This window comes from Triticum aestivum, chromosome 7D, assembly GCF_018294505.1.
Source record: "Triticum aestivum cultivar Chinese Spring chromosome 7D, IWGSC CS RefSeq v2.1, whole genome shotgun sequence".
In the NCBI taxonomy this organism is placed as follows: domain Eukaryota; kingdom Viridiplantae; phylum Streptophyta; class Magnoliopsida; order Poales; family Poaceae; genus Triticum; species Triticum aestivum.
The window spans coordinates 614270528-614288065 of record NC_057814.1 but is presented as its reverse complement, the minus strand read 5'-3'; the positions used below and the strand labels follow the sequence as shown (position 1 = coordinate 614288065).

General features: G+C 47.6%; 1 protein-coding gene across 1 annotated transcript; it reads right to left on the bottom strand.

Annotated features, from left to right (window-relative positions):
* Positions 1 to 2537: 2537 nt before the first annotated feature.
* LOC123166554 (heptahelical transmembrane protein ADIPOR1) lies at positions 2538 to 5391 on the bottom strand. Its single transcript, XM_044584359.1, has 3 exons — positions 4775 to 5391; positions 4631 to 4685; positions 2538 to 3620 (listed from the first exon to the last, which is right to left on the bottom strand). Exons 1-3 carry the CDS (start codon positions 5161 to 5163, stop codon positions 2946 to 2948), a joined length of 1119 nt encoding a protein of 372 aa, XP_044440294.1. The 5' UTR covers positions 5164 to 5391; the 3' UTR covers positions 2538 to 2945.
* Between the last annotated feature and the right edge of the window lie 12147 nt (positions 5392 to 17538).

The following is a 17538-nucleotide window of genomic DNA, read 5'->3' as shown; positions in this document are numbered from 1 at the left end:
CCCAATAAGACAGAAGATAATGGAGAAAGAAAAAAAAGAAAAGCATCAAACACCCAGAAAATTAGTAAAAGCCCAACTCTTTATGCCTCAAGTAGCGCGCGCCCAGCTAGTTTAACACATACTCGACGTGAGCTTAGAGGCTAGATGCGCTGCACAACAAGCTGTATACCAGGGATCTATTCCTAGGTTTGCCCATTTCCGTCTGTCTTTTTTATTTTTTATTTTTTTGCGAGGAACCGTCTGTCTTTGTTAAGACAGCGGGGCTAACGGGCCGGCCACAAGGGCAAGCGCAACTGGGACGGCCCATTAAAGGCTGCCCGGGGAGGCCACTGTAAACCAGCTTCAGCACTGTAGCGCTTAAATCCGCAAAAATATGCACTTGCTTGGATTCGATCACAAGATCTCATGTTCCTGTGCGAGCGTTGCTAGCCAGGGGAGCTAATGACTGACCTTGACTATGCATCAGCACGAGTGCAGCGGCAAATCTGAAACTTTTTAACATTCGAATGTGATTTTTTTTAAATGAATATTTTTACAAACACAAGTACTTTTCAAATCCGTGGACAAAAATTTAGAAAATTCAGCATTTCCGGAAAAAGGGAATTTTATTGAATCTGTGGACAACATTTAAAATTTTGAAGAAAATATAAAAACATGAACACTTTTTTAAAGCACTACATTTTTAAAAAAAGAGCAACGTTTTTAAAAATTCATAAATGAAACTAGAAATGCAAACAATTTTTTGAATTTGTGAATAAATTTTGAATACATGATTTTTTTGTATTTGTGAACGAATTTCCACAAGAACAATTTTTTACATTCCCGAATATTGTTTGAATTTGTGAAAAAAAAATAAAAAAATTTGAAGATTTTTTTCTAGTATTGAAAAAAAATCTCCCGAAAAAATTTGAACATGTCAGCACTTTCTTGGAAACACGAACTTTTTTTGAATATTGTGAACAAATTCAGAAACATGAATATTTTAGTTCATGTTTATAAAAATTCAAAAACATTCATAAAATATTAAAGTTTTATGAAACGAAAACACTTGTTGAATTTTGTGATTTTTTTTTGAAAAACTCAAACATTTTCGGAAAAATATGAACATTTTATGAATATATGAATAATGTTTTCAAATGGGGACACTTTTTTAAACAATTAAAAAATGGAAAACTTGAACCATTTTATGAAAACCACATACTTTTTTATGAGAGGGAACTTTTTTTTAACCTCCTCGTATAAAATCGAAAACCCAAACATTTATTAAGATTTGTGAACAGTTTTTTAAAAATGAGAATATTTTTTGGAAACACAATTGTTTTTTTTCAAACATGAACATTATTTGAAACTCCCAAGCAAAGTTGAAACCGTGGATTTTTTTAAAATTTGAAAAATATGAACTTTTGAAAAAAAATTGGAAAAGGAAAAACTAAAATAAAAAAAGTAAAGTGAAAGAAACGAAAAAGAGAGAAAAGGAGAGAAAAACTAAAACAGAAAATGGAAAATCGAAAAAGAAACAGAAACAGAAAAAAAAAGTGCTGCAACCGGGGACAACCTGAGCTACCATGGGTTGGTCGCCAGAGTGTTGTGATGGTGGAGACAACGTGGTCGGCGGGTGCTGCAACTGCGACACCCAGGTGCTGGAATAGCGACGCCCGGTTGCTGGAATCGCGTTTGACGGTCGCTACGACGGTCATGCGGAGTCGGCAACGGGAGCTGGAACCAGCAAATGTTTTTGCTTCTACCGACAAAGGAAGAGCCGGGACCAGCCGCTGGTTTTGCTGCAACCGACCGAAGCCGGGAGCTGGAACCGGCAATTTATTTTGCTGCAACTGGCCGACGGCGGAGCTGGTATAAGTTTTTTTGCTTCCATGGTGACTGATGGAAGTGGCGACCAGGGAGACGACGGCGACACAAGCGGCATGCACGGCGGCGAGTGTAGTCGGTGAGGGTGGTCGGCGACACACCTGGTGCTGCAACCACGAGGAGGCGAGCTGCAACCGCTACCGGCCGGTGCTACGGTGGCGTGATGTCGGAGCGGCGACCCGTCATGGCCAGGAGTTGCAGAAAACAAAGCGGCCGATGATGAAGGATGCGAACGGCGGCGACGAGGTTGCAAGCACAACGCCAACGACGAGACCTCGCACGTTCATGATTGTGTGTGGGAAGGTCCGTGGCGCTTGCTGTCGCTCTTGTCTCCTGTGTGCGGTTGCGTGATTTGGGGAAGACAACGACATGGAATAGGAAAAAAGGATAGAATCTGACGGTTGGAAGGGTAACGCATCGTGCGCTGATCGAACGGGTGCGCGGCGACCGCCAAAATTTCGGCCGGTCGACCGGCGCCTATCATTGCCCATATAGGGTTCATGTTTTCAAGAGAGTCCGGTGACAAAGAGAACTGAGAGGAGCTCATAAGAGGGGAGGGCGGTGGGTATCCAAAGTTCAACCTGCTTCAAATATGAAACATGGATTCTGGCAATGCAACCAAGTTGGACCTCATATCATCCGAATAATGTGGTCATCGAGACGTCCCAACAAAACAAACGCCTTGACAAGAACGACTTACTCTTGCCCTGCACAACTTCTTTTTTCTTTTTTTACATCTTGTATACAATGAAACAAACAGCCATGAGCATCTCTATGTACAGGTTCTGAGCTGTAATTAACAATTGCTGTATCATCCATGCATCAATCCACTCACCATAGTAAACTGTAAACAAATAACTAACTGCTACAAACAAATTAACCAATCTCTTAAGAAAAACGGCTTTCTTAAATTCCCTCCTGACTCAAATCTGTTGTATCATCTGCATTCACGGTAAAACGCCATTTTGATGGTAATAATTGGGTTGTGTCCATCTCCGGATGGATGCAGAGACCAAGCAGAGCGTCTCCATTAACTACTAAGAATTTGATAGCACTGTGAACGATCGATGGCATGCGCATCAGTTGGCCGGGCAGCCCATCTCGTCACGGACCCTGAGGAAGACGATGGCGGCGCCGTAGTGCGCGAGCGCGCCGGCGATGACAAGCAGGTGGAATATCTGATGGCTCTGGCCGCACAGGTCGAACATCCCGGGCCTCCACCGCTCGGGCACGCGGGTGAGGTAGAACGCGGTGCCGACGAGGTACGAGGCGGCCATGGCGCCCTCGTACGCCAGCGTGACGTTCCGGCGCGGCTCGTGCCAGTTCACCGCGGCGGCGTGCACGGCCGGCACCACGCCCGACAGGCCCATCCCGACGAAGAGCAGCGCGCGGTGGGCGCGGTACTTGGCGTCGCTGAGGCGGGGCGACATGAGCGCGTAGACGGTGGCGGCGCCGGCGAGCGAGATGGCGGAGAGGTAGGCGAGCTGCCAGCGCGGCTCGCACTGGAAGATGTAGTAGATGGGCGGGAAGAAGGAGACGACGATCATGACGGCGATGCCGGTGTAGTCGAGGCGGATGAGGAAGAGGTTGAGGCGGTGCGAGTGGCAGGACAGCAGGTGGCACGCGCAGCTGCTCATCAGGCAGAACATGGCCCCCGCCAGGAACACGAAGAAGGGCCACCGCGTCGTCGGCCCCGCCCCCGCTGCCGCCGCCATCGCCAGCCCCGGGCTCGCCTGCATGAACGACGCCGCGCCCTGAAAATGAAATGAAACCACCGTCAAACATGTCAGTCAAATTTTAGTGACCACCATCACCATGCATGATTGGAAGATGAAACGGAGGCATCAAATGATTGCCGGAGGAAACAAAGGTGACGCTGCAGTTTCAACCACCGTTGTGATCATAGCCATGCATGTGACGATAATGGAGGTTTTTACCATGCATGCGTGTGCGACTGCCCGGCCAGTTGAGTGTACCGGCCGGCAGTCCAAGCAGAGGCAGAACCAGCCGTGAGACTGTGAGCGAGTGGCATGTGAAAAACGGATGGTGCATCAGTTCACAACAGAAAGGGGAAGTGTCACACGGGATAAACTCCCGGATCACGCAGGCGGCGCCGGGGACACATAGGACGATTAACCTGATCACCTCAAGCAACAGAAAGCACATCTGATTGCTTCCGTGGCTGCTTAACTATCCGATTACGTGTGTGCATTGATCGATGCAGAGGCTTGAGAACGACGATGAAATGAAGTTTGTCGTGGTTGAAACTTGAAAGGAACATGTGCATATTTTTGTCATGGCACCGTAAAAAGTTGCGGGTTAGGTAGGTAGCATGGTTGGCCAAGTAAAGGCAACCTGAACCTCATGCCCCACACTGCATCGAAATTAAGTCCAAATCATCTACCCGTAGATAGCAGACAGCCAAGGCAACAGTGGGTAGTACTAATACTACTGCTGCTGAAAAGGTGAGCAATTGAATTGAATCTCCAAGACATGTGGATGTGCCTGCCTGCCAGACAGCAGGAATTCACATCTGACAGATCATTTCATCCTCATCACAAATTAGTTGAGGACACTTATGGGTGTAGGACATGCATAGTGCCAACTTTTCAGTCATAAAAAATAACCTACATGCCAGTTTTTACTACTGCACGGGTTCTGTTATAACTAGTATTTCGTTGCTATTAGTTATTATCACAGGAAAGTGAAAAGGTATTTCAGGAAAGGAAAAATGGCATGAAGGTGCTATAGTAGTACTACTCACGGAGAGGACATCGCCTATGTTGCTGGAGACGTTCTCTGCAACCTTGGAGATGGGCCTGCGCGCCGTGATAAGAATTACACAAATTAGATACTCAATTTCAGTGGAGAAGATAGTACAGTATGAACTCTGAAGATGAATAATTACCAGGAGAGGTGGCCGATGAGGTGGGCGACCTGGGGGAAGTACTGGGCGAGGTGCCAGAGGGTGAGGCCCAAGAACAAGAAGAAGCCCAGGAGGTGCGTCCAGATGTTGATGGTCTCGTTGTGCCAGGAGAAGACGCTGAGGAAGGCGTGCAGCAGCGGCCACTCGGAGCGGTAGTGGTTGAGGATGAACTCGTTCTCCTTCATGTACTCCGGCAGCTCCTCGTAGCTCACCAGCCGGTACTCCTGCTGCTCCTGCTGCTGCCTCCTCTTCCTCGCCCCTCCCCCCTCCCTCCTCTGCTGCTTGCCCCTCCTCTTCGTCGACTTCGCCATGGCCGCCGGCGCCTCCTCCTCCTGCAGGTGCCCGGCGCCCATGCTGCTCTCCTGGTCCATGGCCGCTGGCCCCTTTCTTCTCTCTCTCACTAGAGCTCTCACGGGGAGAAGAGGGGATGGAGGGAGCAGAGAGGCTGTGTGTGTGATAAAGGGGCGAGGCTGTTGCCGGGGTTAAAAAGGACGCTCGCTCGCTCACACGCGCCGCAGGCAGCTCCGCTTGTCCTGAGCAAGCAAGGCAAGAAATCTACTACGGGATACGGCCGGGGGTGGAGTCCAGGATACGGCGTATGTATGCGACTTCAGTTGTTTTCATGCTCTTTTTATACAATATTGGTTGATTGAAATGGGGACGCATATGTTGCTCCAGGGATGTGGTGCGCACATTTCTCGGGTTGGTATACCTTCATTGCAACAAAATTTCCAGAAAGACTCTGCCTTGATGCGCAATGAAGTTGATGAGGACAAATGCAGGTGGAGCAGGAGGTGGGACGGGCAACCACATCGCTACCGTTGGGTGGGAAAAAGGGAGGACGAGAACGAATGGAAAATGCCAGCATTCAATACTACTTCCTCCGTCTCATAATATAAGAGTGTTTGTGTAAAAATGCTCTTATATTATGAAACGGAGGGACTAGCTGCATAGTGTTTATTAAGAGAAAAGGAAACCTCTTTATCGGAAAACAGAGAAAAAAGAAATCTAGACGTAATGGTGGCCATGGGAAACCAACTACCTGCACGTGGCCCCGGAGGGCGGAGGCAGACTCGGGAATGAAGTGGATGGTGTGCACACTAAAAATAAATTTACACATCCAACTGCCATGCAATATTTGGCAAAAGAATGACATAAACATCCCAATCTTTTTTGAGGGGACATAAATAGGCCAATCAAGCCTTGCTGCGAGCGACGACGGTGGAGGGGAGGGGGGGTTAACTTTGCGATGGCGTACACTGGTTGAGCTGTTGAGCGGCACCGACGTGGGGAGCAATGGCGAAGCGAGCACGCGGGGGAGGGTAGTGACGATTGTGATGGGGAGTCTGATTGAGTGATGGTCGAGCGATTTAGGTGATGCTCTCAGGCATGGGCACGAATAGATGATGGGCTGGGCTACTGGGTTGCTATTACCGTCGGTTTGTGGGCCAAAATATTATATGATACTCATTCTTAAAATGACGGCCTACTCTCTAGCTTCGCCAGTGTGTGATCATGCACACCTCATTATTTTCTTGTATTATTTTTTTATACGTGAGCCATCCGTGAAAATTAAGGTCAAACTTTTGAAATTGTGATTGTCAATGTTGTGTTTTTTTTAACATCGCCACCGGGTCCATCGAATGCCCAGTGGCGTGGGAGGGAGTGGAACCCTTGGACCTTGTCCCGTGTGTGGTTATTAGTTTAGGGTTAGGTTCGTCTATCCTTTGATGGTGTTTGGACGAATGCATCGGTGCTTGGAAATTACCCTCGATCCCACCTCCATCCCGGGGAGGCTCAGCGCTGAGAGGTTGAGGAGCGGGTTATCTTCTTGTGCTCCTTTGGCCGATGGTTTGAGTGTGAGTTGGTGTTGCCGGTTAGGTGGCAACATCTAGGGTTTTTGTTCTTCGACTTGCGCCCTGCTTCAATGATGACTGCTATAAAGACACCGGCAAGTGATGGTGAGGATGTAAGGGAGCCAAGCCAGTGTTGGTCACTTGGGTCGGCACGTGGTTGGCAATCGGATCCTTCTTCGTTTGGTGATTATTTCTCCTACGAGGCACTGGTTCATAGCCTCGATGACTTCCAGTCCGCGGGCAACGAAGTCAGGTGACTCCGGAGGTGCAGCGACGGTTAGCCATTGATCGTCTCATTCTCGATGTTGGAGGCAACCGAGTCCCCACAAAAACATCATCTCCCACGTAACGAACATCGCCAAAAATATCCAAAATAACCCATGAAGATGTGAGCACTAGTTCCACGCCTGCAACTTGAACTATGGTGGACCAGCTCTACTGCATCAAACCCCAACTATCTATGGTACGGTCAGTCCACCGTCACCGCTAATTAAACCCCGTTGGGGTGTGCCTGGACGTTGAGCCTCATGTGCGCCCCGTTCATCTGCACGGAAACGGCCTTAATGGCCACCGTCGGCCGCGTGATGGGAGAAACAAAGGCAGGATTTGAACCGGTCTCTGTCGTATGGGAAAATTCGGTTAGCTATAGCCTCGTGCCGTGTCAACTTATTAATGTGTACATACTATGCTGTACGCATTTGGCATTCCTCTGTACACGGGACCCCTCCTACTTTAGGCAGCTACTACTCCCTCCGTCCGGAAATACTTGTCATCAAATGAATAAAAAAAGCGTTGGAATAGCAATAAACGAGTCGTATTTCGCGAGGAAATGAATGAATAGACGGAGAGATAGCAACGGGTCGGGGCAGTATGGTATGGTATGGTAGGGTGGCTGGGCGGGTTGGTCCGGTCCGGGTCCTGGCGTTTGAGGCTTTGACCCGTTTATTAAGCCGAGTAGTTGGCGATTTCTGGCCACCCATCGTCCCAACCCACCTGCCAGAATTAATTCGCCAGCGCTCGCTCGCTCAGGATAAGCTGCTGCCTCTGCCTGCAGGGTTTTTCTCTCTGTGTGGCATGCAGTGCAGGCAACCATACATTGAACTGGATTTTTTTTTTTGAGTGGTATACATTGAACTGGATTGAAGAAAACTTGCGGGGCTCGGGTCGGGTTGGGCCTCCACCTGATGAGCAGTAGCTGGGGGCTCGGGCGGCTCCCAACCAACTCCAGCTAACTGAAAACTCCCCCCGCCAGTCCCCTCCCCTCATCGACTTAAAATTTCGTTCGATTGAATGAACGGAAGGAAGACGACTCGCTCCACCGGCGACCGTCTCGCGTCGTTGTGACCGAACGGAATTGATGATGATCGGCGCGGCGCGTCCGACTGATAAATAAAATCCGTGACGGGAGAGAAAGAAAGAATTGATGAAGGTTTCGTTCGGGAGCCGACCCAGGTGATCGGCCCGGTCAAAGCTGGCTCGCTGGCCTGTTCCCTTCTGTTTATGTTTAGGCCGTACGTGCGTGCGTGCGTGCGTGCACGTGTGTGTACGCATGCACTTGTGTTCAAATGAGTGAGACGCACCACCTCTTTAGGAGAAGCACTTTTCGCCCGTCTCCAACGCTGATCCCAAAACGGGACAGACAAATGGCGACAGTCTGCACACTGACGCGGGAGCTGCTTATACAATCGTAGCCGTACACATTATAAAACCAAATTCAGTAAACATAACAAAGTTCATGCAAACCGGATGATTTCCATATAAACCAAACAAAAATATTTACATTTCGGACATATTTCAACTAAACTATAACGGACTAGGCTATACTATTCTAACCTAGTCCATCTCCAGTCACGGCGGATCCTATTTCCCACGACATGTCTTCGCTATGTCCGGCAGCAAACTTACCAGACCGCCGTGAGCCACGGAGCTAAATGCTTCGGTGGAAGGGAAAGAATAGCCTCCGCCTCCGCGAAGCCCCCCCCCCCCCCCCCCCGTTTTGCAGGGGAAATGATGTCCGTACCGGCCCACGGATGAATACAAGGCCGCGTTGGATGAAAAAACACGTCCGGACCGTGCGGTCCAGACGAATGCGTATGGTATGACTATCTGCATTGGAGATGCCCTTATGGTACGCAGGGCACTTCTTTTCGGTACCCGAGGACAACTCCAAACCAGATCATCAAATCAACCGACAATCCAAATATTTTTTGTCATTCAGACTTGTCTTGATGTCCGATATCCAGCGAACTGGCACCAACGGGGAGGTTTAGGGGAGTCCAGGCGCTTGTCACATCGACCTCTGACACGTCCAGCCCACCCAAAACTAAACGGGAGTCCGCTCATTTGTACATTCCCATCACTATTCGGCGCGAAAGACCGCCCCACCGCGCGAAAGACACGAAGACGACCGTCGTCCAGTCGGAGCCGAATGACACGAGGGTGGTGGCCGCCGGCAAGGTCACGTGCGCGGAACGCAACGCCTGCCGCCACAATGCAAAGAAGAAGAAGGCTGATGCAGAGACGGCTGGTGTGTTGGAAATATGCCCTAGAGGCAATAATAAATTGGTTATTATTATATTTCCTTGTTCATGATAATCGTTTATTATCCATGCTAGAATTGTGTTGATAGGAAACTCAGATACATGTGTGGATACATAGACAACACCATGTCCCTAGTAAGCCTCTAGTTGACTAGCTCGTTGATCAATGGATGGTTACGGTTTCCCGACCATGGACATTGGATGTCGTTGATAACGGGATCACATCATTAGGAGAATGATGTGATGGACGAGACCCAATCCTAAGCCTAGCACAAGATCGTGTAGTTCGTTTGCTCAGAGCTTTTCTAATGTCAAGTATCAGTTCCTTAGACCATGAGATTGTGCAACTCCCGGATACCGTAGGAATGCTTTGGGTGTACCAAACGTCACAACGTAACTGGGTGGCTATAAAGGTGCACTACAGGTATCTCCGAAAGTGTCTGTTGGGTTGGCACGAATCGAGACTGGGATTTGTCACTCCGTGTAAACGGAGAGGTATCTCTGGGCCCACTCGGTAGGACATCATCATAATGTGCACAATGTGACCAAGGAGTTGATCACGGGATGATGTGAGTTACGGAACGAGTAAAGAGACTTGCCGGTAACGAGATTGAACAAGGTATAGGGATACCGACGATCGAATCTCGGGCAAGTAACATACCGATAGACAAAGGGAATTGCATACGGGATTGATTGAATCCCCGACATCGTGGTTCATCCGATGAGATCATCGTGGAACATGTGGGAGCCAACATGGGTATCCAGATCCCGCTGTTGGTTATTGACCGGAGAACGTCTCGGTCATGTCTGCATGGTTCCCGAACCCGTAGGGTCTACACACTTAAGGTTCGATGACGCTAGGGTTATAGGGAAAGTATGTACGTGGTTACCGAATGTTGTTCGGAGTCCCGGATGAGATCCCGGACGTCACGAGGAGTTCCGGAATGGTCCGGAGGTAAAGATTTATATATGGAAAGTTGTTGTTCGGGTTCCGGGAAAAGTTCGGGTTTTTCGGTATTGTACCGGGAAGCTTCCAGAAGGTTCCGGAGGATTCCGGAGGGGTCCGGAGGTCCGGAAAATGTTCCACCACGTCCAATACAGCAGCATGGGCTGTAAGGGGGCGCCCTAGCCTTAATGGGCCAGGGGCACCAGCCCCCCCCAAGGCCCATGCGCATGGGAGAGGGGAAACCCTAAGGGGGAGGGCCTCCACTTGACTTGGGAGGCACTCCTCCCCCCTTTGGCCGCCCCCCAAGCCCCATCTAGGGCTGGCCGCACCCCTTGGGGGGGAAACCCTAGATGGGGGCGCAGCCCTCCCCCTCCCCTATATATAGTTGAGGTTTGGGGCTGCCCAAGACATGAGAACGTCTCTCTTTCGGCGCAGCCCTACCCCTCTCCCTCCTCCTCCTCTCCCGCGGTGCTTGGCGAAGCCCTGCGGGATTGCCACGCTCCTCCATCACCACCACGCCGTCGTGCTGCTGCTGGATGGAGTCTTCCCCAACCTCTCCCTCTCTCCTTGCTGGATCAAGGCGTGGGAGACGTCACCGGGCTGCACGTGTGTTGAACGCGGAGGCACCGTTCTTCGGTGCTTAGATCGGAATCAACCGCGATCTGAATCGCTACGAGTACGACTCCCTCATCCGCGTTCTTGCAACGCTTCCGCATCGCGATCTACAAGGGTATGTAGATGCACTCCCCTTCCCCTCGTTGCTAGATTACTCCATAGATTGATCTTGGTGATGCGTAGAAAATTTTGAATTTCTGCTACGTTCCCCAACAGTGGCATCATGAGCTAGGTCTATGCGTAGTTTCTATGCACGAGTAGAACACAAAGTAGTTGTGGGCGTAGATGTTGCCAATTCTTCTTGCCGCTACTAGTCTTATCTTGTTTCGGCGGCATTGTGGGATGAAGCGGCCCGGACCGACCTTACACGTACGCTTACGTGAGACAGGTTCCACCGACTGACATGCACTAGTTGCATAAGGTGGCTAGCGGGTGTCTGTCTCTCCCACTTTAGTCGGAACGGATTCGATGAAAAGGGTCCTTATGAAGGGTAAATAGAAATTGGCATATCACGTTGTGGTTTTACGTAGGTAAGAAACGTTCTTGCTAGAAACCTATACAAGCCACGTAAAAACTTGCAACAACAATTAGAGGACGTCTAACTTGTTTTTGCAGCATGTGCTATGTGATGTGATATGGCCAGAAGATGTGATGAATGATATATGTGATGTATGAGATTGATCATATTCTTGTAATAGGAATCACGACTTGCATGTCGATGAGTATGACAACCGGCAGGAGCCATAGGAGTTGTCTTTATTTTTTGTATGACCTGCGTGTCATTGAATAACGCCATGTAAATTACTTTACTTTATTGCTAAGCGCGTTAGCCATAGAAGTAGAAGTAATCGTTGGCGTGACAACTTCATGAAGACACAATGATGGAGATCATGATGATGGAGATCATGGTGTCATGCCGGTGACAAAGATGATCATGGTGCCCCGAAGATGGAGATCAAAGGAGCAAAATGATATTGGCCATATCATGTCACTATTTGATTGCATGTGATGTTTATCATGTTATGCATCTTATTTGCTTAGAACGACGGTAGTAAGTAAGATGATCCCTCACTAAAATTTCAAGAGACGTGTTCCCCCTAACTGTGCACCGTTGCGAAGGTTCGTTGTTTCGAAGCACCACGTGATGATCGGGTGTGATAGATTCTAACGTTCGAATACAACGGGTGTTGACGAGCCTAGCATGTACAGACATGGCCTCGGAACACATGCAAAACACTTAGGTTGACTTGACGAGCCTAGCATGTACAGACATGGCCTCGGAACACAAGAGACCGAAAGGTCGAACATGAGTCGTATAGTAGATACGATCAACATGGAGATGTTCACCGATGATGACTAGTCCGTCTCACGTGATGATCGGACACGGCCTAGTTTGACTCGGATCATGTATCACTTAGATGACTAGAGGGATGTCTATCTGAGTGGGAGTTCATTAATAATCAGATGAACTTCATTATCATGAACATAGTCAAAAGGTCTTTGCAAATTATGTCATACGCTTTAGTTCTACTGTTTAAGATATGTTCCTAGAGAAAATTTAGTTGAAAGTTGGTAGTAGCAATTATGCGGACTGGGTCCGTAAACTGAGGATTGTCCTCATTGCTGCACAGAAGGCTTATGTCCTTAATGCACCGCTCGGTGTGCTGAACCTCAGCGTCGTCTGTAGATGTTGCGAAACATCTGACATACACGTTTTGATGACTACGTGATAGTTCAGTGCGTAATGCTAACGGTTTAGAATTGTGGCACCAAAGACGTTTTTGAAACGTCGCAGAACATATGAGATGTTCCGAAGACTGAAATTGGGATTTCAGACTAGTGCCCACGTCAAGAGGTATGAGACCTCTGACAAGTTTCTTAAGCCTGCAAACTAAGGGAGAAAAGCTCAATCGTTGAGCATGTGCTCAGATTGTCTGAGTACCACAATCGCTTGAATCGAGTGGGAGTTAATCTTCCCAGATGAGATAGTGATGGTTCTCCATAGTCACTGCCACCAAGCTAGTAGAGCTTCGTGATGAACTATAACATATCAGGGATAGTTATGATGATCCTTGAGCTATTCGCGATGTTTGACACCGCGAAAGTAGAAATCAAGAAGGAGCATCAATTGTTGATGGTTAGTAAAACCACTAGTTTTAAGAAGGGCAAGGGCAAAAGGGATACTTCATGAAACAGCAAGTCGTTTGCTGCTCTAGTGAAGAATCCCAAGGTTGAACCCAAACCCGAGACTAAGTGCTTCTGTAATGAGGGGAACGGTCACTGAAGCAGTACTACCCTAGATACTTGGTAGATGAGAAGGCAGGCAAGGTCGACAGAAGTATATTGGATATACGTTATATGAATGTGTACTTTACTAGTACTCCTAGCAGCACCAGGGTATTAGATACCGGTTCGGTTGCTAAGTGTTAGTAACTCGAAATAAAAGCTGCGGAATAAACGGAGACTAGCTAAAGGTGAGATGACGATATGTGTTGGAAGTGTTTCCAAGGTTGATGTGATCAAGCATCGCATGCTCCCTCTACCATCGAGATTTGGTGTTTGCGTTGAGCATGATTGGATTATGTTTATCGCAATACGGTTATTCATTTAAGGAGAATAATGGTTACTCTGTTTATTTGAATAATACCTTCAATGGTCTTGCACCTAAAATGAATCTCGATCGTAGTGATACACATGTTCATGCCAAAAGATATAAATAGTAATGATAGTACCACATACTTGTGGCACTGCCATTTGAGTCATATTGGTATAGAACGCATGAAGAAGCTCCATGTAGATGGATCTTTGGACTCACTCGTTTTTGAAAAGATTGAGACATGCGAACCATGTCTATTGGTATATATGCATGAAGAAACTCCATGCAGATGGATCGTTTGGACTCACTTGATTTTGAATCACTTGAGACATGCAAATCATACCACATGGGCAAGATGACTGAAAGGCCTCGTTTTCAGTAAGATGGAACAAGAGAGCAACTTATTGGAAGTAATACATTTTGATGTATGCAGTCCAATGAGTGCTGAGGCATGCAGTGGATATCGTTATGTTCTTACTTCACAGATGATTTGAGTAGATGCTGAGTGTATTTACTTGATGAAACACAAGTCTGAATTATTGAAAGGTTCAAGTAATTTCAGAGTGAAGTTGAAGATCGTCGTGACAAGAGGATAAAATGTCTGTGATATGATCATAGAGATGAGTATCTGAGTTACGAGTTTGGCACACAATTAAGACATTGTGGAAAGTGTTTCACAATTAATACCGCCTGGAACACCATAGTGTGATGGTGTGTCCGAACATCATAACTGCACCCTATTGGATATGGTGCATACCATGATGTCTCTTATCGAATTACCACTATCGTTTATGGGTTAGGCATTAGAGACAACCGCATTCACTTTAAAAGGGGCACCACGCAATTCCGTTGAGACGACACCGTTTAGAGAAACCTAAGTTGTCGTTTCTTAAAAGTTTGGGGCTGCGATGCTTATGTGAAAAAGTTTCAGGCTGATAAGCTCGAACCCAAAGCGGATAAATGCATCTTCATAGAATACCCAAAACAGTTGGGTATACCTCCTATTTCAGATCTGGAAGCAAAAGTAATTGCTTCTAGAAACGAGTCCTTTCTCGAGGAAAAGTTTCTCTCGAAAGAATTGAGTGGGAGGATGGTGGAGACTTGATAAGGTTATTGAACCGTCACTTCAACTAGTGTGTAGCAGGGCACAGGAAGTTGTTCCTGTGGCACCTACACCAATTGAAGTGGAAGCTTATGATAGTGATCATGAAACTTCGGATCAAGTCACTACCAAACCTCGTAGGACGACGAGGATGCGTACTACTTCAGAGTAGTACGTGATCCTGTCTTGGAAGTCATGTTGTTGGACAACATGAACCTACGAGCTATGGAGAAGCGATGGTGGGCCCATATTCCGACAAATGGTTAGAAGCCATGAAATCCGAGATAAATGGATCTTTGAGAAGAAGACGGACGTGGACGGTAATGTTACCGTCTATGAAGCTCGACTTGTGGCAAAGAGTATTTCCACAAGTTCAAGGAGTTGACTACGATGAGATTTTCTCATCCGTAGCGATGCTTAAGTCCGTCGGAATCATGTTAGCATTAGCTGCATTTATGAAATCTGGCAGATGGATGTCAAAACAAGTTTCCTTACCAGTTTTCGTAAGGAAAGGTTGTATGTGATACAATCAGAAAGGTTTTGTCGATCCTAAGGATGCTAAAAGGTATGCTAGCTCCAGCGATCCTTCCATGGACTAGAGCAAGCATCTCGGAGTCAGAATATACGCTTTGATGGAGTGATCAAAGTTTTTGGGTTTATACAAAGTTTGTTAGAAACTTGTATTTACAATAAAGTGAGTGGGAGCGCTACAACATTTCTGATAAGTATATGTGAATGACATATTGTTGATCCGAAATGATGTAAAATTTCTGGAAAGCATAAAGGGTTGTTTGAAAGGAGTTTTTCAAAGGAAGACCTGGATAAAGCTGCTTACATATTGGGCATCAAGATCTATAGAGATAGATCAAGACGCCTGATGATACTTTCAAAGAACGCACACCTTGACATGATTTTGAAAGAGTTCAAAATAGATCAGCAAAGAAGGAGTTCTTGGCTGTGTTACAAGGTGTGAGTATTGAGTAAGACTCAAGACCTGACCACAGCAGAAGAGAGAGAAAGGACGAAGGTCGTCCCCTATGCTTTAGACGTAGGCTCTACAGTATGCTATGCTGTGTACCGCACATGAAGTGTGCCTTGCCATGAGTTGGTCAAGGGGTACAATAGTGATCCGGGAATGGATCACATGACAGCGGTCGAACTTATCCTTAGTATCTAGTGGACTAAGGAATTTTCTCGATTATGGAGGTGAAAAGGAGTTCGTCGTAAAGGGTTACGTCGATGCGAACTTTGACACTAATCCGGATGACTCTGAGTAGTAAACCGGATTCGTATAGTAGAGCAATTATTTGAAATGGCTCCAAATAGCGCGTGGTAGCATCCACAAGATGACATAGATATTCGTAAAGCACACACGGATCTGAAAGGTTCAGACCCGTTGACTAATAACCTCTCTCACAAGCATAACATGATCAAACCAGAACTCATTGAGTGTTAATCACATAGTGATGTGAACTAGATTGTTGACTCTAGTAAACTCTTTGGATGTTGGTCACATGGTGATGTGACCTGTCAGTGTTAATCACATGGTGATGTGAACTAGATTATTGACTCTAGTGCAAGTGGGAGACTGTTGGAAATATGCCCTAGAGGCAATAATAAATAGGTTATTATTATATTTCCTTGTTCATGATAATCGTTTATTATCCATGCTAGAATTGTATTGATAGGAAACTCAGATACATGTGTGGATACATAGACAACACCATGTCCCTAGTAAGCCTCTAGTTGACTAGCTCGTTGATCAATAGATGGTTACGGTTTCCTGACCATGGACATTGGATGTCGTTGATAACGGGATCACATCATTAGGAGAATGATGTGATGGACAAGACCCAATCCTAAGCCTAGCACAAGATCGTGTAGTTCGTTTGCTCAGAGCTTTTCTAATGTCAAGTATCAGTTCCTTAGACCATGAGATTGTGCAACTCCCGGATACCGTAGGAATGCTTTGGGTGTACCAAACGTCACAACGTAACTGGGTGGCTATAAAGGTGCACTACAGGTATCTCCGAAAGTGTCTGTTGGGTTGGCACGAATCGAGACTGGGATTTGTCACTCCGTGTAAACGGAGAGGTATCTCTGGGCCCACTCGGTAGGACATCATCATAATGTGCACAATGTGACCAAGGAGTTGATCACGGGATGATGTGAGTTACGGAACGAGTAAAGAGACTTGCCGGTAACGAGATTGAACAAGGTATAGGGATACCGACGATCGAATCTCGGGCAAGTAACATATCGATAGACAAAGGGAATTGCATACGGGATTGATTGAATCCCCGACATCGTGGTTCATCCGATGAGATCATCGTGGAACATGTGGGAGCCAACATGGGTATCCAGATCCCGCTGTTGGTTATTGACCGGAGAACGTCTCGGTCATGTCTGCATGGTTCCCGAACCCGTAGGGTCTACACACTTAAGGTTCGATGACGCTAGGGTTATAGGGAAAGTATGTACGTGGTTACCGAATGTTGTTCGGAGTCCCGGATGAGATCCCGGACGTCACGAGGAGTTCCGGAATGTTCCGGAGGTAAAGATTTATATATGGAAAGTTGTTGTTCGGGTTCCGGGAAAAGTTTGGGTTTTTCGGTATTGTACCGGGAAGCTTCCAGAAGGTTCCGGAGGATTCCGGAGGGGTCCGGAGGTCCGGAAAATGTTCCACCACGTCCAATACAGCAGCATGGGCTGTAAGGGGGCGCCCTAGCCTTAATGGGCCAGGGGCACCAGCCCCCCCAAGGCCCATGCGCATGGGAGAGGGGAAACCCTAAGGGGGAGGGCCTCCACTTGACTTGGGAGGCACTCCTCCCCCCTTTGGCCGCCCCCCAAGCCCCATCTAGGGCTGGCCGCACCCCTTGGGGGGGAAACCCTAGATGGGGGGCGCAGCCCTCCCCCTCCCCTATATATAGTTGAGGTTTGGGGCTGCCCAAGACATGAGAAGGTCTCTCTTTCGGCGCAGCCCTACCCCTCTCCCTCATCCTCCTCTCCCGCGGTGCTTGGCGAAGCCCTGCGGGATTGCCACGCTCCTCCATCACCACCATGCTGTCGTGTTGCTGCTGGATGGAGTCTT

Coding starts and splice junctions, on each gene's coding strand:
- LOC123166554 (XM_044584359.1), bottom strand. CDS start 5,163: ATGGACCAGGAGAGCAGCATGGGCGCCGGGCACCTGCAGGAGGAGGAG. Junction 4,686..4,774: donor CTCATCGGCCACCTCTCCTG/GTAATTATTCAT, acceptor CACGGCGCGCAG/GCCCATCTCCAAGGTTGCAG. Junction 3,621..4,630: donor ACATAGGCGATGTCCTCTCC/GTGAGTAGTACT, acceptor TTTCATTTTCAG/GGCGCGGCGTCGTTCATGCA.